General features: G+C 54.3%; 1 protein-coding gene across 8 annotated transcripts in view; it reads right to left on the reverse strand.

Moving 5' to 3' along the window:
• Positions 1-2,096: 2,096 nt before the first annotated feature.
• KIAA0513 (KIAA0513 ortholog) overlaps positions 2,097-22,650 on the reverse strand; it is a 59,785-nt gene continuing 39,231 nt past the window's right edge. For 7 of the 8 annotated variants that reach the window (XM_043437876.1, XM_043437875.1, XM_043437873.1 and 4 more), the window contains 11 exons: positions 21,396-21,495; positions 20,502-20,575; positions 17,637-17,707; positions 16,150-16,354; positions 15,764-15,804; positions 15,196-15,274; positions 12,706-12,783; positions 11,570-11,599; positions 8,725-8,805; positions 8,238-8,332; positions 2,097-7,308 (listed from right to left, as the gene is read on the reverse strand). In XM_043437876.1, coding sequence (XP_043293811.1) covers positions 7,259-7,308; positions 8,238-8,332; positions 8,725-8,805; positions 11,570-11,599; positions 12,706-12,783; positions 15,196-15,274; positions 15,764-15,804; positions 16,150-16,354; positions 17,637-17,707; positions 20,502-20,575; positions 21,396-21,495 — 904 coding nt within the window. In that variant the 3' untranslated portion in view covers positions 2,097-7,258. The remainder of the gene's footprint in view (positions 7,309-8,237; positions 8,333-8,724; positions 8,806-11,569; positions 11,600-12,705; positions 12,784-15,195; positions 15,275-15,763; positions 15,805-16,149; positions 16,355-17,636; positions 17,708-20,501; positions 20,576-21,395; positions 21,496-22,650) is intronic. The other variant, XM_043437880.1, reaches the window with a different exon arrangement.

The following is a 22,650-nucleotide window of genomic DNA, read 5'->3' on the forward strand; positions in this document are numbered from 1 at the left end:
CTGCCTCCTGGAGACCTCTACTGGGGAGAGGAAGTCCTGCAGCCTCTCAGGAGAGACGCTTGGCTCTGGGGCCGGCTGGCTGCTGATTCGATTCCCCGCATGGGTACCACAAGCGCCTCGTCAGCAAAGTGGGAAAAATAAACCTTCCTTATGGGTGTGGAGAAAAGGGAATCCTCCTACACTGTTGGTGGGAATGTAAGCTGGTGCACCCACTGTGGAAAACAGTATGGAGTGCCTCAAAAAACTAGAAGTAGAGCTACCATAAGATCCCACAATCCCACTCCTGGGCATACACCCAAACAAAACTATAATTCAGAAAGATATATGCGGGGACCCCCTGGTGGTAGTGGTTAAGAATCCACCTGCCAATGCAAGGGACATGGATTCAATTCCTGGTCTGGGAATATTCCAGATGCCACGGAGCAACTAAGCCTGTGCTCCACAACTACGGAGCTGACGCTCTGGGGCCCACGCTCCACAACAGGAGAAGCCCCTGCAGTAAGAAGCCCACACATTGCAATTAAGAGTAGCCCCCCTCACTGCAACTAGAGAAAGGCTGCACACAGCAACTAAGACCCAGCATCACCAAAAAAAAAAAAAAAACAACAGAAGATACATGCATCCCTGTTCCTAGCAGGACTGTTCATTACAATAGTCAAGACGAAGAAGCACTCTAAATGTCCATCGACAGAGAACTGGAGAAAGATGTGGTACACACATCATCGATTGTTTTATATATCATCACCTTTTACACAGTGGGATATTATTCAGCCATAACAAGAAATGAAATAATGCCATTTATACGGCAATATACATGGAACTAGAGGTTATCATACCAAGTGAAGTGAAGTCAAAGACAAATATCATATGATAGCACATATGTGGGATCTAAAATATGATACAGATGAACTTATTTTATACACATATATATAAAACTGATTTACCTTGCTATATGCCTGAAACACATTGTAAATTAACTGTGTTTCAATTAAAGTTTAATTAAAAAAAAACTAAAATTCTCCTCATATGATCACCACAGGATTAACATCCTCACTACAGTGACTTTTATTACCCAAAATCCAGTTCCAAGATACCTCCTTGGGGAAGCCCACCTTGATTCTACCAGGAAGGACACTCACTCCAAAAATAACCAAAACATTCTGTATTTCCTATATTACATAATTTATAAAATATCAATTGTATATAATATCACATTTTACACTATATGTGTAAAATACTATCTCATACTTTTATACTCAATCTGTGTGTGCACATACACACACAGACACCCACACACACAAATGTACCTTTTTTAACCTCAGCTGTCTCAACCCCACTGAGAGTTCCTGAAGGAAAATGACTTTGCTTGTTCATCTTGTGGTCTTGGAGCCTGGTGGTACCTGGCACATAGTATGAGCTCATTAAAGGTAAGTTGATGGCATAAGGGGCCTCTCCCCTCCCCTTCTGGCTCCAGCATGCCCGGAAAAGACCAATCGTTCCTAATTCCAGAGTTGGGCATTGGCCAAGCTTCATGGGCTCTCTCCTATGAGAACAAAATTCCTAGCTTCCCTCCTTTGGGCCCAGGAGGTGGGAGGAGGGGTGAGCAAGGGCAGAAGGAGCATAGCTTTCAGGTTCTGTTAGAATCAGAAGGAGAGAAAGGTGACCATTTCACAAAACATGCCTGTTGAACCAAGCCGTAAGGGCTGACAAAAGTGTCCTGTTGCTGTCAGGCAGGAGCAGTACCCATAGCCCTTCGGCCCCCAGAGGGAAATAGTGAGGCAGCTGCGGCTCAAAGGCAAGACCAGGATGCCAGCTGGAAGGGGGTGGAGGCATCCCAGGGCCGAGGCTCCTCTATTCACTAACACACGCCCAGCGGCAACACAGTGGACATGCTTCTGCCCATTAGTTTTCCCATGAGACATACACATATCTACGTAATACTCAGCTGCTCGCTAAGTGGGGAGAACGACTATTTGACCCCAGAAAATAGTGTTTTCTTCTGAAAAGCCACTGCTGTCAGTGAGAACATTGCAAATTCCATTTTAAAAGGTGCTCATGGGTATGTGAGAACAAAAATTCAACATCAACAGACTGACTTCCTTTTTAGAGATAATTTATTTCAGTTTCCACCTTCTGACAATCTGAGGTGCAATATATGGACTTTTTTTTCTTCACAGGAAACAGCTTTGATTTTTAGCACTGTTTTGAGAGCTCAGTCTTGAAACTTTCTCCACCTGAAAACATAGTTTGTAGAACACAACCTCATGAGATATAAGACTGCAAAACCGTACACATAACACACTCGAATCACTGACCCTGATTTCTGGGTCACTAAGGGCGATGTGTGGAAGTGGCCAATGGGATGTTCGAGTCCAAGACCAACGGGTGAGAGAGAAACAGGGAAAGCACATGGGAGACCCTGCTGCAGCCCCAGAGGCCACGGTGAGGGCCACGCAGCTCTCTCACACTTTAAGGGGAAGGGCCTGCCGTCTGAGTGTGACCATCTCCTTTGGTTGGCCTGTCCTTCTCAAGGTGTCCATGGGACTCCAAGCCTCCAGCACAGGGACAGACCAGGGCCCTCATGTGGGCCCGTGCGTTGGAACAAAGCCCGCTGAGCACTTCTCTTTTGTTTCCACAAGCGTATCATCCTGGACCAAGGAGAGGACAGATGTAGCCCCCCTAAGGCTCCAAGGGGCATCACCAGCAGGAGCCCTCCTCCGAGCTCAGCACACCACTCAGGAGGGCGGTGGGAGACAGCGCCCTGGTCTGACCCTGAAGGCCAGGCCAGGATGCAGGTCACCCTGCCTGCACAGAGGTCCTGCAAGAAGCGATGGGAACACAGCAGACCCAGACTGCTCTGACTGAGAACTCTACAGCAGGAGTGGGGCCCCTTGAATCCTGGAGACACAGCCAGAGGGAGGGTCCCCTCCCCAGCTCTCTGCTCGTCTCAAGCTCAGACTGACCAGCCGACTTGGGGACACAGGCCGGAGCCAGGCCACCTAGGGACAAGGCAGACGGTGTCTGAGGCGCTTGCTTGGGGAAGGACAGCAGGGAGACAGCGGCAGAACAGGCCCGGGGAGCCATAAGGAGCATCTTGACGCTCCTGGATGGGTACCCCTGGATGGGAACCATCTGGAAATGCTCCCCCCCATCTGCTATCTGGATAACCCTCACAGCCCTACTCCCAGCCACACGGCCACAGGGAGGTACTACGGCATGTGGCTTGAGTAAGGCCCGGCTCCAGCCCGGGTCTGAGTGTCGCACACCAGCCAATTATGGGAGCTGTCGCCAACACCATTCCTCTGCAGGGGGGCGGGGAGAGGGGAGAGTCAAAAGCTTGTCAAGCAGATCTCACCCTCCAGAGTCATAAAAAGGAATAAACGATTTACAGGAAGACAGGTGAGACCTCTGAGTGGTAGGAGCAGCGGCTCAAGGAAACTAAAAGGCTGTGGGTGGGGGAACAAGAACCCTGGGGCCAAGGGGTTGTGGACCCGCAAACCCGTAGCTCTGTCCGTGGCTAAAAAAGTGCGTGGCCAGTGGGGTGACCAGCCTCCCCCGAGGCTGCAGCAGGGCCCTTCCCCTTCCTTCCCAATCTCCCCACTCCTCTGGCAAATGACTCCGCCCCTTGGCTGCCCAGTTGTCTCAAGTTGTAGGTAGTTTGGCCACACAGCTTATCTGACCACACACACGGGCCTGCCGGATCCTCCCTAACTGAAAAGCCAACTATTCAGGGAGCAGTGACACCCAGGAAGGTCAGGCTCAAAGCTGCGGCCCTGACTTCCGGTTGTGGTCACCTGGGTTTGACAAAACCCCTGACAGACTCCTTTGTGGTGTGAACACACCTTTTTCTCACATCAGGAGGCTGGGATACAGTGCTCTGGGTGATAAATTAACCCACTTAAAACAGCCCGCAGAAAAACACACCTCAAGGCTGCCACCTTCTCTCCACGGCAGTGGAAGTCACCATCTAACTGGGGAGGGAGAGGTGAGTATGGGCTCCGGGAAGGAGGAAAGAGGTCAGGCAGCATCTCGAACTCCATCCTTGGGGCTCCATCCTTGACCCAGCATGGGCTCACCTGTGACCTTGACCCTCCCAGGTTTCACTGGAGCACAAATCTCAGAAATTGAACTCTCTTTCTAGTCCTCCTTTTGGTAGATTAAGAGCTCCTCAGCCTGGTTGGTTTTGTTTTTTGGCAATAGGAAAATCACGGTCTACTCCATTTCACTGTACAAATAACTTACAGTATCAGAACTTGATTCTCCTGCCTTTGGTTGAACATGCACACACAGCAGATACAATCTGAACGTTAGCACGCCCCTCTTAAACACCTATCAATATTGCTAGAACTCTAACAAAGGATGAAGACACACAAAGCCACATCTCAACAGAATCCTGTTTGCAAAGCAGGGTACTTTTTACTTGGGAGAATCAGCTGTTTGGGCTCATTACATTCACAGAGCCCTGAAGGGCAGACAGCAGGAGACCCGCCATGTCATTGCTAACGCAGGGCTTTGAAGCTCCGGCTTGGGACCCTGAACCTGCTGGGATGGGAAACTCTCCTTGTGGATACGACCCAGATGCTTCCTGCCCTGAGTCTAAGTTTACAGGAAGTTCCTGAGTTTACAGGAAGGGCCAGCAGAGCACTTTCTGCAGAGCCTCCTGGGCATGTGTTGGGTGAGACTTCACACGCTGGCACCTCTGAGCGCCTGCCTGGGTCTGTCTGCTCTGGCCAGGCCTCAAAAGGAAGATCACGTCACAGAGAGGAAGTGTCAGCGAGGCAAGCGGCTGGCTTCTGCTAGGGACGCTGTGCCTCCTCCGGGTGATACTGGCCAGACACCCTGAGGTGACATGCTCAGAGAAAGACAGTCACCAACAGGAGACAGCAGAGCAGCCTCCCAGCCACCTCGACGTCAGCCACTCCACGAGGCCCACAGTCTCTGGTGGTGTCCACTCATGGGGCTCAGCGTTTCGGGCAGCAGTTTTGGGGTCAGATTTACTCTCTCAGGAGCTGGATCTATTAATATATGAAGAAGGGGAGGGGAAAAGACCCAAAGCCACCCTTGTTTCTACCTTCAACTGCTATTGCAAGAGACCTATATGGGAAAAACAAAAAAAGGTCTCAGGATCATCCTGAAGTGAAAGTGCTTGGAAAAGCCGGGAGAAATCAAAGCTGCATTTCCTTCCCAGTTTGCATGCGTCCTCCCGCCCCACCCAGGGGGAAAGAGCCCTCCACTCCCCAGCATCCCTGGAAAGACCCAGAAGCTACTGTCTTCCTCCAGAAATCAGAGTGAATCACACTTCCACACAAATCTTATATATACAAAGATAAGTCTTTTGGGCACCTTAGAATAAAGTGTTAATGCATTTCAACTAACCACTAAGAAAAAACTAAGAAAGCCTATGACACGCAGTGGAGAGATGTCCCTTCGAGGGCCTCAGACAAGCTGCTCACTGGGCATGGCCCTGACTTCAATGGGGGGTGGGGGGCGTGCAGCACAGAGCATCAGGGGGTTGTTGAACGTCTTAGGAGGGGCAGCATCACCTCTAGCAGGTATTGGAGCAGGACCTGCACACTCGTGAGCTGGATGTTATTTCTCTGAACTACATTCAGGAGAGACATAGCCAATCACTGGGCCAGTTTCCAGCCGGCGTGGCCTGCCCCCACACAGGACAGGCAAACCAGCCACATGACTGTGCTTTGTTCAGTGATGTGGCCAGAGAGACTGCCAGCATAGACACACACGCACACACACATGGGTGTGTGTGCCATCATGAACACAGCGGGGCTCCTGGAGCCCAAGCCCCCACCCCGAGTCTCCTGACAGGACATCTCACACCAATGCACTCGGGTCCTGCGTGTTTCCCATCGCCTCTCTTATGATCACCAGGACGTGCATTCCTCAGCTCAACCAACACTTGCTCTTCTCTGGAACGTTCCAGGGAGGCATCCCCCATTAGGGAACCTGTGAAGTGCCGCCTGGAGGGCTGAGTCTTGGACATGTTTGTCGTGCTGCAGGAGGTGGAGTGCAACATGGGATGGATGGCCAGGGCAGGAAGGACAGAGCCCCGCTGGCCTCGCAAGGCCAGTGCCCTGGAGCCAGGCTGGCCAGGGCAGCCAGCATGCTGGAGGCTTGCTGCCAGACTGCAGTCCCTCGGGCTAGGCAGCTGTGCCTGGACAGACCTGCGGGGAGGACCCCTGGTTCCCAGCACCTGAGACGGCGAGGGGGGTGTCCGCAGAGTCCTCGGGAAAGCGGCCTGAGGGCTCGGGCAGCGGATGGCGCAGGCTTCCCAGGCGGCCGGGGTGGAGGGCCTGACCCTGCGAATTGCGCAGTCCTCACCAGAAGCCGCCTGGGCCACGATGCCTGTAACACTGACACAGATTTTTCTGTCTTTTAAAAATAAAGAGCAGCACTGTTTGCTTTTAGAAAGGGCAGATGTCTTGAAGCTGCTGAAGAAAATTCTCTTTTCTGGGCTTCATCATGGAACAGACGGCCCCAGGGAGTGAATGGTGGAAGTCTCTCTGCCTCAGAAGGAAGTGGTCAGCTGACCAGGAACATCTCAGACGCTTCACACAGACACCTGAGGGCCGCGTGGGTCCAACACAGCTACTCGGAGCCGCGACAACCCCGGGCGCCCCCACCCCTGACTGTGGCTGGGCCTTCTGCAGCCAAGAAAGCCGTCCACTGCCTCGGACTCTCTCTTGCCCTGAAATAGAGGGTGTCTCTCTCCTCTGGGGCTTCCTGTCACACGGAGAGGAGACCCAGTACCAGCCCGGGCTGACACTCAAGAGGCCACCCCCGCTGTACTTGGCTGTGGGAGAAATCCAGTCCCACCCTGCGGGGAGGGGCCCAGATCCTCACTCCCAACTGCCCCGTGTCACTGGCGTGGGACTGACATGTGCCAGCTCACAGCTGCCCTTCCCTACCTTCCCACATGCCCCGTCTTCTCAGCAGGAGGCTGTGATGGACACGTGCCCGCCCTGGACCCAGCATCCTTCCTCCTGTGCCCCCTCGGTCCCATGTTGCAGGCCTGCCACTCGGGGGTATGGACAGTCACCTCAGTTTTAGCTGTGTAATCCCAGGGGCACTTTGGCACGCAGGTGGGGGGCAGACACAGGCAGAGGGAGGTGGGGAGGATGGGCAACCAGATTCTTCTAACCGCTAGTTCTAGGGCGGCGTAGGTGCTGCCGATGTCATGCAGGGGGGGTGAGAGCCAGCTGCAGTCCTCCTGGGGGAGTCTTGGGCCACCTCCCGTGGCCTACTCGGTGGCCATCTGCTCGATGTGGTCGCTCAGCAGCTTGTACTGCTCTGCAAGAGAGAACAACGTTATTCCTTTTGAGGGAGAGGGAGACTCAGGCAGGCAGGGTCTTCTCACAGGCATGGTGACGGCGAGCTTCCGCAGGTGTGCCTGCGGCCTGGAGGTGGGCTCCTTCGAACCAGGCTGCATCCTCCCACAGAAATGACGCTACAGAGGGCAGGCCGGCAGGGCCCAGCAGCCTGGTGTGGGGAGAGGAACGTGTCACAGGAGCCACGTGGTGGGGGGATGGTGCTCTGCCCTGTGCTGGGCGACAGGGCCAGTGACAGCACTGTGAGGCTGTCCAGGGCACCTCCTGAGGCCGCCTGTCCTTGGCCCTCCTTGACTTGGTGCAGGGTGGAGTTTTAGACAATACTGGTCTAGCCAAATACATGTCTATGTGGAAGGCTTTTTGGGGGACGAGGAGGAGGCATCCCCATCATGTGGGATGATGCAGAAAGGCCAGCTGTTTATTAGGGAAGTTGACATCAGCAATATATCTCCTTTCATTACAGAAGTCAGAGATTCTAGAAAAACCAACCTCAGGACCCCTGCCCCTCCTCACCCCAAACCTCCCAGGGCAGTGTGGTTCAAGAAACCAAGGCAGGCCATATGCTGGTCACTTAGAAGGAGGGCAACTCGGGGCCAGAGTCTGCCCATTTTCAAGGTCAGAGTCTGAGTGCCAAGTTACATCTTTACTTGGGCCCTGCCTTTAAGCACTGACCGGGCAGAGCCACCCCGCCCCCCCACCCCCAGCAAGTCCTACCTAGCAGAACTGGGTTTCCAAATGGAAGGAAAAGTGTCCCATGCACTTAGGCAGGCAGGAACATTTAATGTCCCATTTCAAAGTAAAGTAGGGGTAATTCTCTGATTGGGATGGGGATCCCACATGCAGCCCACTTGCTCCCGAACCCTCAGCCCCGCCGGCCTGGCTAGCACTCACCCTCGTCCAGGTTGCCGATCACCGCCTGCTTCTTCAGAAAGTCATTGCACAGCTTCTTGTTCAGCCCGAATGCCAGCATGTTGTGCGTGAACGTGCTGGGGGGACATGCCGTGAGCTGGCACCCCTCCCACCTCCCGGGGGGCAGGCTGGGGGGAAGGGAGCCGGGGCCCAGCAGGCAGCCTGCCAGGAATCATTAGAAAGAAGTAAAAACCAAATTGCCTCCTCAGCCAGCCAGCTTCGCTCACCGTGAAACGGTGTGGAGGCCAAATGGAGTGACTCGTGTGCCTCTGAGACATTTAGGAACTCACAGTGGTAACAACCCTGAGTCAGGGGCGTGTGACATCATACGGGTGGCGCTCCCCCAGTGGAGCCCCCGCCAGGAGCATCTTTCCCGGCCCCTCCTCACTAGTCTGGACCTCGGTGTCAGCACCTGGCCCTGCCCGCCCCGCTTTCTCGTCCCGGGGTGCCCCGGGGTGGCGGCACTCACCCCAGCTGCCCGAAGGTGATGTTCTCGTTGAACCGCAGGCTGTCATCCCGCTCCTCCTGGGTCATGTGGCACCACCTCTCCCTGCAAGCACAGGAGGGGCAGCAGGGGGCTTCAGGCCCGCGTCCCCGCCGCTCGACCCTCCCCTGCTCTGACCTACAGGTGCTGGCTTCCCTGACACAGAGGGGACTCCTGGGCCGAAGAGCTGTTGGCGCTGCTTCTAAGAAGCCTACCCAAAGGCGGGGGAGCGAGACACACACACTCATCACCTTGTCCTGGCAGATATGAGACCCAGGGCCCCAAGACAGTGTGTGCTTAGCAGTCACCTAGAACATTTGCTAGGAGATGAGAATCCCGTCCCCTACCTTTTCTAAGGTTCAAGGACAAAGGAGGCCACAGCTCATGTTACAGGCAGGGACAACTGCAGAGGCCAGGGCCCCACCAGTGTCTGACAAAAGTGGGAGTCAAGAACCTAGCAAGGAGGAGGCCCTGGGGCTCCCTGCCCACTGTCTCCAGGCCTTGGGCTCTCCGGCAGGGTCCGCAGCCTCTGACCACATGCTGCCCGCCTGGCTGGCCCAGCTCTGCCACTCACCCTGCTCCTGGCTTCCTCCCGGCCAAAGCCCGCCCTGCATGGCCGCCCCAGGGCCGGTGACTGCTACCCTGTGACCACAGTGAAGATGGCGCGAAGCCTCTATGTAGAGATGGGAAACCATGCGAGGAGGGACCACGGCCCGTGCAGCTCCCGGGCTGGGTGTTCTCCGTGCAGGAGCGTGGTGTCAGGGCTCAGGCAGGGAGGGTGCTCTTCTGAGCCTAAGGAGCTGTGTCCTTGAGTGAGAGCCCAGTCCACCCGATCCCTCAGGGCATCAGCCCCTTCCCTTGCAGATAGCATTGCTATTCTCAGTGGCCCGGGGAAGTCAGCCCTCAACCACCCCACCCCCGTCCTCCCAAGCTTGACAGCCACATGGCCACCTGGGAAATGAGTAGATGCCTACTTCCCCTGAAGAATTACACTCGGGACAAGGAGTCTGATTAAAACAGCATTGAGAGAAAAAAGATAAAAGGGAGAGAAGAGGGAGTATGAGGGGTGTCAGGGTGATGGAGAAGCCAAAGGAAGAGGAACAGAACCAAGAACATCAACTCTCGACTCCTCTTCACTGTTCAGGCCGAGGGAGCCCACTCGTGCTGCTGCAGCTGAGTGGGAACTACAGGACACCAAGGCGCATCAGAGGTAGGAGGAGGTGTCACTCCAGTCTCCTCATGCTAGCAGAACATCCATGAAGATACCTGGAAGGTGCTTCCAGGTACTATGCTAATCCCATTCCACGCTCCTTCCCATCCCCTTTCCCCTGGTGGACACCCTTAGGAATGCCCAGGCATTAAATCCCCAAACCACCACCAGGCTCGCTGGGTACAGTTGCACAGGTTGTGCACTGCACAACCCCATCCCATGTGGAAGTGGCTCCCTTGCCTCTGTGTAGCACAGAAGTCCTGACAGTAGCCGCAGAGGTGACTTTTTTTTGCTGTGGTGAGGATTAGAGTTGGGACATTTAATCTGATCTCTGACGAAATAGGCAGAAGGTCCATCAGGGAATGCCTACAATCAAATCAATGCTTTAAAATTGAGTCCAACGCCCAGTACTGGTGGAAGTCTAATACCACAAGAGGGCAGGTCATGTGTCTAAGATGCCACAGTGAGAATCTGGATGTGACAAGCAGGTTACAGAACAGGAAGCTCCTGAGAACAGAGAGGATGCTGATGGTGTTGTCAGCTGACTTTGCCAGAGAGAAATCACGCTGGAGACACAAGGTTGCCCAAGGACCCAGAGCCAAACTCTGGTCCCCCAATCTCGGGGTGTCTGGGGGGCAGGTCTGGGAGATGCATGGCCATGATCAGAGGCCATGATGCTCTGACCCTCTCAGGCCTTGGCCACGGTGCTGGGAAGCCTTACTCCAGGAAGGCTGGTTAATCACCCTATACTCTAGAGAGACTGTGGGAACTCGGGAGCTTTTTATGAACGGAGGTAGCTGCTGTGCTTAAGTGCTCCTTTTAAAGCCATAATAAGGCTGCATTAAAAAAAAAAAAAAGACAAGATTTCACATAGAACAATAAGCACTAAAAATACATCACTGATTAAAGGAAACATGCTTTGGGAAATTTCCACCAAATTTAAAAAAAGCACTGTATCAGAAATTATATTTTGAATAGGCAAGTCTTTAACTCTAAAAATATCTTAGGAAGAACTCTAACACATATCAAGTTCAAACAAAATCAGAGCCCATTGTGGGCTCGCAGGAAACAGCCGGTCCTAGACCTCTGCCTTCAGGGGCCCCTTGACACGCACAGGCCCCACATCACTCAGTGGCCAGGGAGCACGGGGCAGCTGTCCTTTCTCTGGGACCCTCAGACTCGTCCGAGTGGGCGAGGGTCTGCCAGAGCCCGCACGCCTCTGGACATGACTATAGAGACAGGTCCTCTGTCTGCACTGGCAGCTCCAGCCAGGATCAATGACCAAGTGGGCGACAAGTGACCCTGAGGGTGTGGTTTCGGGGTCTGCTCGGAGGGCCAGAGTGGCCCGTGGAGGCTGGCTCACTCACGGTCAGAGCTGACCTTCTAAACCTCACTGTCCCCTCCTCTCGGGACACACACCAGGCCTTGCAGGGTTCTTGGGGGGCTGTGTCTGCCTCCTGGCCATTTCGAGGTCTCTATCGTGGGCGAGCTCCCCACCATCACCAGCCTGTCCCAACGCTGGGCCCGCCAACTGCGAGTCCCACCTGCACCTGGGTGCCCTCCCCCAGCGGCCCTGGAAGGGCCCCCGCACTGTCCAGGGACAGGCACGTGGACACACACCTCTTTTTCTCCTCCTCTCCAGCATCCCCTCTGGAGCGGCAGCAGAAACAGGTAAACAGAGGAACATGTCAAACTCATGCAAGATATGTGGATGGAAAAAGAGAGCAAGCGCGGAAGGAGGGTTATCACAGCAGAGACAGAGATGGAGACAGGGTTCCGGGTGGGAGGGGGGCGCTGGCCGAGGAGTCGGAGAGCAAAGCAACACGAGATCCCCCTCGCCTACAGGCATTTCCTGCATCTGCGTCTCCCAGCAGAGCACAGAATTCTGTCTAGAATCCTAAGGAATGGTCCGGGACCTCTCTCCCCACGTGCTCCCCTGCCTCCCAGGACACACAGCCACAGCAGGCCATCCCGCCCCCATGGGGGTTTACTGACTCTCCCCCGAAAATAAAGATTTCACTTAAGATCCCCCAAGTGCCAGTGGACTGAAGTCTTAGCCAGCAGGCTCTGCCCTCTCTGCTGCCGGGAGAAAGGTTCTGAGGTCTCCCCAGTGTTAGAGAAGAAGGGGGTTCATCTCATTAACGAGAAGAGATGCGGAGACTTCAAAGTCCCATGACTGGAGGGGCCAATAAAGTGACCCAGGCCTGGGAGGCTGCTGCCCCCTCCCCACCCCACTGCTGCATACAGAAGGCACCAACCTTGGCTTGCTGAGCCCCAGTGCACACTCCTCGCTGCTCATGGTTTACAAAGGGGGGTCTCCAAAGGGGCCCCAGGGAAGCTGCAGCCCAGAGGAGGCAGCTGAAAGTAGCGACTGCCTTCCCCACACATGAATCCTGCACCCAGGGTCCCAGCTTAGGAGCCTGGGTTCTTACAGAGACAGTCAGAGTGGGTCCGGGGGGGCCCCGGGAGCTTCGTTCAGTGGGAGTTCGCATTTCTGAGGAGGGTCAGGCCAAGTCATGCCAGAGCCCCAGGGGGGAGAAGCGCTCATGCAAGCTGGGCCCCCCACCCGGAAGCTGTGCGCCCAGGACCCTTCAGGCAGCTTGCAGGGCACCGGAGCCAGAAGGATTCGAGGAAGAAACACAAGACGTGAGGACTCAGCCGTTCCGTCCTTCTGCTCTCCTCTTCAGAAACAGGACAAAAAAGCCTCTCCCTGGTCCTCTTCCCCGAGGCAAAGCAGGCCTGGACTTGGCTCCTACCTGGTCGTGGGAGACCGCTTTCTCCTCTCACAGTGGACGGCATCGAAAAAAGCTGCATTCCAGAACCTCAGCGTGTGCCTGCAAGACAGACAAGATGGGAACACAGTGGGTCTCAGGCGCATGTTCTTGTTTAGTTGCTAAGTCATGTCCGACTCTTTGCAACCACGGACTGCACACGCCAGGCTCCTCTGTCCTTGACTATACCCTGGAGTTTGCTCACATTCATGTCCACTGAGTCACTCATGCTTTCTAACCATCTCATCCTCTGTCACCCCTTCTCCTTCTGCCTTCAGTCTTTCCCAGCATCAGGGTCTTTTCCAATGAGTCGGCTCTTCACATCAGGTGGCCAAAGTATTGGAGATTCAGCTTCAGCATCAGTCCTTCCAATGAATATTCAGGGTTGATTTTCTTTAGGATTGACTGGTTTGATCTCCTTGCAGTCTGAGAGACTCTTAAGAGTCTTCTCCAACACCACAGTTCAAAAGCATCAATTCTTCAGTGCTCAGCCTTCTTTACGGTCCAACTCTCACATCCATACATGATGGTTTTTCCAGTATATGAACCTTTGTCAGCGAATCGATGTCTCAGCTTTTTAACGTGCTGTCTAGGTCTGTCACAGCCTTCCTTCCGAGGAACAAGTGACTTTTACTTTCATGGCTGCAGTCACCATCTGCTGTGATTTTGGAGCCCAAGAAAATAAAATCTGTCACTGTTTCCATTTTTTCCCCTTCTTAGCGATGAAGTGATGGGACTGGATGTCATATTCTTAGGCTTTTTAATGTTGAGTTTTAAACTAGCGTTTTCACTCTCCTCTTTCACCCTCATCAAGAGGCTCTTTAGTCTCCACTTTAGTTCCACATGGGCCATAAAGGCCTATGTGCCTTTATCCTCAATGGAGCTGGTTCCCTGGGCCTCGGCAGTGTGTCCTGGGGTCATCTGCATGTCTCCCAGGACCTATAACCTGGACTCAACAGGTCAAAGGTGGAACCACCACCTGTAGGACAAGGACGAAGCCACTTCCCCTTCTCGGTCTCCCGCTGAGGCTCCCAACAGGAAGCAGAGGACTCAAGGAGACCTGCTTTTCTAGAGCAGCATCTCTTAACAGAAATGGGAACCTGGCAGGGACAGGCCATGTGCACAGAGCAGACTCGTTTATAGGGTCGCACAAGACAGAACCGTTCTTCCCAAAGATCAGAGTTTGCAAACCTATGGCACGTGGGCCAAACCCAGGCCCCTGTGTCTTTGTGTAAATCAAGTTTTAAGGGCTCACAGCCACGCTCACCCACTTACATCCTGTCCATGGCAGCTTTGGCACTATAGAGGCAGAGAGGAGTGCTTGCCCACAAAGCCTAAAATATTTATCACCCAGCCCTCTACGGAAAAGTGTGCCGAGCCCTGAAGCAGAAGATAAGACAGTAGCCCAGCTGAGCCCAAAGGGGCCCGAGTTAAATCATGGACGTGGGCCCCGGGCTGGTGGGCTTCTTCTCTCTGCTGCCACCTGAGCTGGCCTTGCAGGCCGGGGCTGCAGGCTTCCGGACGGCGGCAGCCCAGCTCTGGCCGGCCGCACGTCTCCCACGCCCTGTCCTGTTGTGCCAAGCTCTCGTGCTGCGAGACTGATCCTCACGGGAGGGAAGCGTCTGACACCCTTTGGGTTCCAGGTGCTAATCTGCTGCCGACTTGTGAGTAAATAAAATAAAACACGTGGATGGAGAGGCTTTGGAGGGACGAGGGTGTGCTCACAGCAGAAGGTGGGATGTCCCCTGAACACGGGTCTCCCACTCCATGGCCTTCGCGTGTGTACGGTATTTATATACGTAAAACAGCTGAACTAGGACATAATTCACATACCAGAAAACCCACGCTTTTAAAGTCTACAACTCAGTCGGTTGGGTTCTGGTATATTCGTGGACTTATGCAACCATTACCACTATCTCTTTCTCGGACATTTTCATCATCTCATTCCCCGCTTCCCCCAGATCCTGCAACCACCAATCCGCTTGGTCTCCAGGGCTTTGCCTCCTGGACACTTTATGTAAATACACTGCGTGGTCCTTTGGGTCTGGCTTTGGTCATTTGGCAGAATGTTTTCCAGGTCCACCCACACTGTGGGTGCCCCATTCCTTTACGTGGCTGAGTAACAGCCCACACTTTGTGCATCTGAATGGACAGACATCAGGTTGTTCCCACCTCTGGGCTCTTCTGAACAGTGCTATCATGAATGTATGTGCACAGATTTTTGCCTGAGTACCTGTTTTCAATTCTTTTGAGCATCTACTCGGGAGTAGAATTGCTGGGTCATGGGATAAAACTCTGTTTAACCTCTGAGGAACTGCCAGGTCGTCTTTCACAGTGGCTGCTGCCTCGGACAGTCCCACCAGCAGTGTGTGAGGTTGTAATTTCCCCGCATCCCCGCTAACACTCACTATTGTCATTTCTGATGGGGACGTGGGCGCTGGCAGCTGCTGCCCCCCAGGTGGAGGGTGGTCTTACCAGATGGGCTGCTGCTTCAGGTGTGTGTACAGATAGATCTTCTCTCCTTTCCTCTCCTCCTCCAGGCTGCACACAGTCACTGTGGGATGGGGAGGGGGACTTGAGCAGGGCAAATCCCCCAGCAGCCCTCCCGGCAGGCCCCACGTCCCCCCAGAGTAACACAGACATGCAGCGGAAATTCCAGGGCACCTGCTCCGAGGCCCACATCATTAACGACATGCTCAGGCCCAGCCTGAGGACTCAGTCCCAGCCTGAGGACTCAGTCCAGGGAGGGTCCCAGGAATGGCTCCCCTACCCCAGGAAATGTTCCTTGACATCCCTGGGATGAGGAGCTGGTCGCCAGAGAAGTGGTTTTTCCATGGAAATTCCGTAAGAGATTACAGACTGGAGCGGAGAGCAACTGGGGAATCATGCAGGACAGTGTCTCCTGCTATGGGGAGCTGGAGCCCCAGACGTGTGGGGACCTGCCTGGGGGGTTGCTGGTTCGCTGTGGGCTGAGCTAAGGCCCCAAGGGGCTGCAGTGGTGCCACCCAGGCGCCCACAGCCCTGGGCCCAGGGAGGCACTCACCCGTCTTCCGCGGCTTCTCCTGGGGTCTGCCCTCTTCCTCCCTTGGGGAGAGAAACCACAGAAGTGACAAAACAATCCCCCGCCCCCAGTTTCCCAAAGAACCCTTCAACATTGCTTAAACAGGATTATGTCTCATAACCCATGTGTACATTTAGGTGGTTTTCTGAAAGCATGTGCATGAAATCAATGCTACATTTACCAATCGCCAGTCTTTTAGAACTGAGATGTGGAAAACTCTGGAGGGCGGGGAAGCAGCCACGCTTCCCACAGTGGCTCTAAGGCCCCAGCGACAGCTGAGGAGGCTGAGATGCTTTGGTCACCAGGCCAGGGAGCAGCCTCCCAGTCACACCCATGGTCAGGGAGGGGTGCACATGGGGCACACTCACTCGCTCCTCCTGGCTGGGGGCCCCTTGGGCTTTGTCTCCAGCCCAAAGAAGCCCTTGACGTTCTCCGTCTTGGCCGACGTGTTCTTCAGCAGCCGCTCGGCAATGTCCTTCTTTTCCGCCAACCAGCTGTTGGCTGACTTCAGGTAGGAGTCGATGCTCCCAGCCGGCTTCTCCTTGGACTCTGCGGGGAGCAGGTGCGGCTTACCTGGAGGTGGGAGAGCGGGGATGAGAACCGACTGGAACCATGGAGGCCGGGGTCGCCTCCCCTGCCATTGCTGGACATGCTGACGGGAAATGGGGGGCTCAGGGACGCCCGCAAGCAGACGCAGGGCCTGGCCCCTACTCTCTGGGGCGGACCCCAGGCACCTCCTGTGTCCAGGCCAGCCAGGCGCCACCAGGGACGGAGGAGGACACAGGCAGGGACCCAGCCCCCGAGAGGCACTGAGGCCAGGAGGCGGGCGAGCACGCACATAGGTAAGGGTAGCACACACTGTGTGCTGAGTGGCAGCCGGGCCGGGCCTGAAACAGGAGAGTGTTGGGCACGGGAGACGGTGGAGGAGGGCAGCCAGGAGAAAGGAGGAATGTCCCTCCCCAAGGCCGTGTACCGACCAAGGTCCAGGCAGCCCCGCAGGCCCAGGTTGCTCTCTCAGGTCAAAGGGCCCCAAGCGGAGGAGTCAGGCCAGTAGCTACAGCAGCGCAGGGGGGTGGGGAGAGGGTGGGCTGTGCACAGCTGGCGAGGGGACGGAGTCGAGACGCAGAGGAAGGGGATGCGAGAGTGAACCCACGGCGCCAGCGCTGCCCTGACCCAGCTCCAGCCCCTGGGCAGGCCCCCAGAAGCCCTCTCCTTGAGGAGGCCTGAACAAGTGTCTGTGGTCGCAGCTCAAGGAGCTTAACAGGGGAGCCCTCCAGCTGCGATGCACGGGAGGCCCTAGGGCCACAAGCCAGCACAGGTCAACCTGCCCTCTGCTCAGAGACAGCTCCAGCCCACAGCCCCGGGCTGCTCCTCTTCACCCTTGCCCTCAGCTGACCCTGCGTTCACTTTCACCCAGAACATGAGACCTGCACACCCTCACACCAGCCATCCTGGCATCCACCCTGAAACATCCTGCCCCGTGTGTCCACTTTCTTGTTTCCTCACAGCCAGACCCTCAGCCTCCCGACCCATGCTGTGGACCCTTCTTCTCCTCCTGTTCTAGGAGTCTCCCTCTTCCTCATCCCCACCCTAACACCAGCTCCCTTTGTTTTCTGGAGGCCCTGCAGCTTTGCCTTAAGAAATCCCCACTTGGGGACTTCCCTGGAGTTCCAGTGATAAAAATTCTGTGCTTCCACTGCAGGGGCTGCAGGTTCGATCCCTGGTCAGGGAAGTAAGATCTCACATGCTACGCAGTGCAGCCAAAAAGTAAAAACTAAGTAAAAAAGAAAGCTCCACTCGATGGGTGTTGGAAGGTGAGGGTCCGCCCTCCCCGTGAGCCGTGCCAGGGCCTCACCGATGTGGTAGTAGGTGAAGCACATGGTCATGAGGTTCTTGGCAGGCCCGAAATCGTCCATCTGGTGACACCTGAAATGGGAAGAGTGGTGAATGGCTGATGGGTCCCCCCACCCGATTCCCTCTGCACGCTCCTGAGAGGACCAACATACTCACAGACACGTCTAACTGTTACCTCACCCACCTGATGCTCTGGAGGAGAAGCCACAGAAAGAGCTCCCTGGGTCCAGGGACACGGCCTGGGAGAAGGTCTGATTCCAGGTGGGAAGGCCCTCGCCATCCATCTACCTGACCTCTTTCACTGTCAAGGTGGGACAGCCAGGGCCCAGGAAGCTTGACCCCGCCCCAAGGGGCAGCCCCAGAACTGGAGGTCAGGCCTCGGATCTTAGACCTAAACCTGTGTCTGGCCCTACTTCTCAGGAAGGAGCATGGGCTTGGGTGATACGCAGATGTGGGCAGTACCAGGGTCACCTGGAGAGCGTGTTAAGATGTGGATTGCTGGGTCCACCCTGGAGTCTCTGGGTCAGTAGGTCTCAGGCAGGGCCCAAGAACATGCATTTCTAACAAAGTGCCTTGTGAGCTGATGTTCTGAGGCTCCTTGCCCAGAGACAGCACTTTGAGAATGACTGGGAATATGAATATCTACTTACCCTACACCACTTGCTGAAAATCAAAGTAATCGATTACATACCAGAACCTGCGCTAGGCGAGAAGATGTCCTACAGATGTAAAGGACTGTACTTATTATATTGAGAGTATGAGATACACATGGATCCATTCAAAGTAGCAAACAAAAAAAGGGGAAAAAACTTCAAAAACAGGACCTGCCTGCCCCTGGGACTCTGTAGCTGCAGAGCTATAATGATGTCCACTGCTGCTGCCGCTGCTACTAAGTCGCTTCAGTCGTGTCCGGCTCTGTGCGACCCCATAGACGGCGGCGCACCAGGCTCCCCCATCCCTGAGATTCTCCAGGCAAGAACACTAGAGAGGGTTGCCATTTCCTCCTCCAATGCATGAAAGTGAAAAGTGAAAGTGAAGTCGCTGAGTCGTGTCCGACTGTTCGCGACCCCATGGACTGCAGCCTACCAGGCTTCTCCGTCCATGGGATTTTCCAGGCAAGAGTACTGGAGTGGGGTGCCATTGCCTTCTCCGGATGTCCACTGCAGTACCATGAATTAGAGAAGAAAAGGAGGAATCAGCTAAAGCCCGTTAATAGGGTGCTGAGTAAATCATGGTATAGTCATACATTCATATATCAGAACACCTCACAGCCATGACAGATGCACCACTGAATGCAAACGCATGGGACTGCCTTTTTAGAAGAAGTATGCCCTTGCTGGTGCGTGTGTTATTAGGAGTGGGTTGTCACTGGGAGACGGACTAGAAGTGAGAGAACCTTTCCTTTTCCTCTTAGGCTTCTGTGCTTTCCATTCTGTTCCTTCATGCACTTTCTTTCCTGTTTAGTTTTTCACCTCAGATAAGTATTACTTCAAAAACGAAAATCAACAGACATTATCTAAACAGTGGGATGAGGGCCACTTTATCATTTAACATAAAAATAATCCAATAAATCTGAAAAGCTACATTTCTATAAAATTTTTTTCCAACCATAAAAAAACATATGCTCACAAAGTCATGGAAGGAGTCTGTGTTTAAAATTTAACTCCCCCAACCACCCAGTGTACTTATTTAAGGAATAATTGAAAGAAAAATGGAGAATTAGATAGGCATGTTACCATATGGGGCATACCATATGTGACACCATCTATAAAAAGTATACATTCATGGAAGTTCCTATAGATACAAATGTCTGGAGGTCAAAGTGTCCTCAGGGCGGGAGAGCGTGCTGACCCCCGACCTCCTGGGGCTGCTCTGTGCAGCTCCCGATGCACCCCCGGAGAATGTGGGCCCTCAGCTCCCTCCACAAGCCCTCTCCACCCAGGCCAGCTCCCAGACCTGGATTCCTCCTGAGCACACCCAGAACTTGGCACATTCTGAGCAAGTGTAAGAAAAACAGGGGCTCCTAGCTTTTGGCAATTTTCCTCCAGTCCATGCCCTGTGTTCACGGGAACAGAAAAAGGTGGGGAGACACGGGAAAGTGGCCACAGCCTAAGCCACAGACCAGCCACAGACCTGCTCCGAGGCCACGCTGAGTTGATGGGGGCAAGCGGGCTTAAATGATGATCATATCAGAGTCAGGGCTTCCCTCTGCCCCTGGTTTCCCATGCACCCGCCCCGTGATTAAAGTCACTACTTAGTTACCCCCAGGCAGACACAGCTCCTCCGGTTCACACTGTGGAGGGCATGTCCAGCTCTGATGCAAGTCAGGGCGTCTGAAGCAGGTCGGGAGCCCTAGAGCCCCAGGCCTCAGGAGCAGGAGCCCCAAGACTCATCCGCCAGCCTCCACGGCCACACATTGACAGTGGGCTTCCTCCCCAGCCCACATGGTCCAGGACGCCCTCTGAGACAAAAGGCCCCAGAAGCGCCTCACTAGGAGTCTGGGCAGGTGACATCATCCAGCCATCTCATTAGTGGGCAGTGAGAGTGTGTGTGGAGCATGTCACTACAGGAAGTCCAGAGAACCCCCATCTGGGCTGGAGGAGGGCAGGGCGGGCCGTGGAATCATAGCCTGTCTCCACACAGGCAGGGGGGACTGACTCACGCCCAGCTGTGGCCCTCTCTTCTCACGGGACTGTGCGCTCTCCCGTGAGATGCTGGTCACGACTCCCAGCAGATGCCGGGGGGCGTCGGGGCAGTCAAGCTGATGATGCGTGTGTGTGGAGAGAACACAGCTGGGGTCTCTCGGCAGGGGAGGGAGGAGAGATGAGCAGTTAGGACGGAGGCGTTGAGCCGCAGCATGACTTACTCGAACAGGACCACGGCGAAGGACTGCACCAGGCGGTAGAAGGTGGGCTCCGAGACGCACTTGGAGTTGCAGCGCTATCCAGGAAGAGGGCAGGTGGTCAGGCAGCCGCTGGCAGAGCCGTGCTCGGCTCGGAGGGGCTGCGGGCTCACCACAGCGTCTCCAAGTGCCGAGCATCTCTACACACAGCCCCGCGCGGGCCCAGCACGAGCCCTGCTCCACAGAAACCTGGACTCGGCAGAGGGCTGCCCTGCCCCCAGACCGCCCCACATCATTCCCTGTGTCTCTCTGTGAGATTTTAAAAGCTAGCAACTTCACCCACTCACCCACACATGGGGAAGTATGGAAGGATGCAACCCCAAGGTGACAAGGCCGGCTATTTTTTGGATGGGGGATTTATGGGCAGTTTTTCTACTTTTGTTTACCAGTATTTTCTTGTCTTGTAAGGATAACTTATTTGTGATAAAAAAATACTTTTTCAAAAATTTTATTATCAGAGCATAATTGCTTTGCAAAGTTGTGTTAGTAAAAAGTACTTTAAAAACTGAGAACTTCATCCATTTTACAGGAAAAACAAAAAAAAGTACCTATTGGCTATTTACAAAACTTCTCATCTGAGCTTACACGGCTGTCATTGTCTTGAATACTTTATCTTTATGAAAACTGAATGTTGTGGGTTCTTTAATAAAAACATGCAGGGACACAGCCCGTGTGCTTGTCTTTAAAAAGACAAACATATCTGGAATTTCATGTGGCTGAGAGGCCAGGCTGCATCTTCCACTATTCTAAAAAGGCCTTTTCGAAACATCTCTAGATGAGCTTCACATGTTTTGCCTGTGGGGTCGTTTCTCCAGAGCAGGTGGGCTGCCCCACCCCACAGCCCTGTCACCCCCTTACCTGGGCGCTCACATACCGGGCAAACCATTCCCGGCCTTTCCCGTTCTCACTGCTGCAGTATTCACCAAACTTGGCTTTCTCCTCCTGGTCCAAGTCCTCCCTGGAGAAGAGGGCAGAGGGGAAAGACAGGAAAGCTTCACTCCTCTGGAACTAAAAGGACTACAGTCGGGGAAGAGGAAGGACAGGAACCCCTAAGTGCAGGTGACGCTTGACCCTGGACCCCCATCCTTGCCTCAGCTCCCCAAAGGTACTGCACTCCGCCAAGTGCAGGTGCACATCTCAGCCCCTGGGCAACCCCGAGAGGAAATGGTATTATTGCTGTTTCCAAGAAGAGGAGCCTGGCTCGAGGATCAGACACAGTTGTGGAGCAGTGAGCGGGAGCCCCATCTAGACTTCCTGGCTCCAAAGCCCACGAGACCGCCCGTCTCAGAGAGGTTTGGCACCCACAAGGTCCATGGCCTCTGACAGCAGGGTTCTCCAACTCACCCGACCCCGCCTCATCTCTAGAGCTGATGAGGTATGGAGCCACCCACTGGAGTTAAGAATTCCTAACCTGCTCAGTCTCAGCAGGACATACAGAGCCCACGGTCTGACGCCCCTCCGGCCCTCAGAGGGCCTGGTTGCTTATCCCACTCACTTCTGAGGGGCCAGTCTGCTCTCTGATGCTCCCCAGCTCTGCATGTGAGGGCTGAAGACCGGGGAAGGGGCCCCAGGCCTGCGAGTCACCACCGCCAGGGTGGACAACACGCTCACCTGATATAAACCACTTCCAGGCACCTTTGTGGGCGGGTCAGTACTCTATCCCCAATTTAATGACTAAAATGGGGTAGCAGAAGGCTGAAGATCAATTGGCTTCTACAATTTCATTTATTTAAGGTTTCACAGAAAACATCTTGGCCTCATTTATCCCAAAATACCAACACCAAATGAAATGTAAGAATTTGCCAGGCATGTGCATGGAGCTTTGGAATGAATGCTCTCGACAAGGCATCTGACTCAGTTGACCAGCTTCCATACTGCCGACAGACAGGCTGCCACAAATCTCGACTGGCCTTCCTAGCAAGTCAGTGAACTTCTGGGCTTTCTCCTCTTTTCATTAACTGGGTATGCTCAGAGAAAGCTGACTAATTTCAGTGTGAGTCAAACAAAATAAGTAGGAAGCCACATCTACTGCTCTCCCAGAATGCACTCAAAATCACACATAAAAGCATTTGGGGGATGGACAATTATTAGGATGCTAATAAACCCTTTCCCT

Source organism: Cervus canadensis, chromosome 18 (genome assembly GCF_019320065.1).
Source record: "Cervus canadensis isolate Bull #8, Minnesota chromosome 18, ASM1932006v1, whole genome shotgun sequence".
Lineage (NCBI taxonomy): Eukaryota > Metazoa > Chordata > Mammalia > Artiodactyla > Cervidae > Cervus > Cervus canadensis.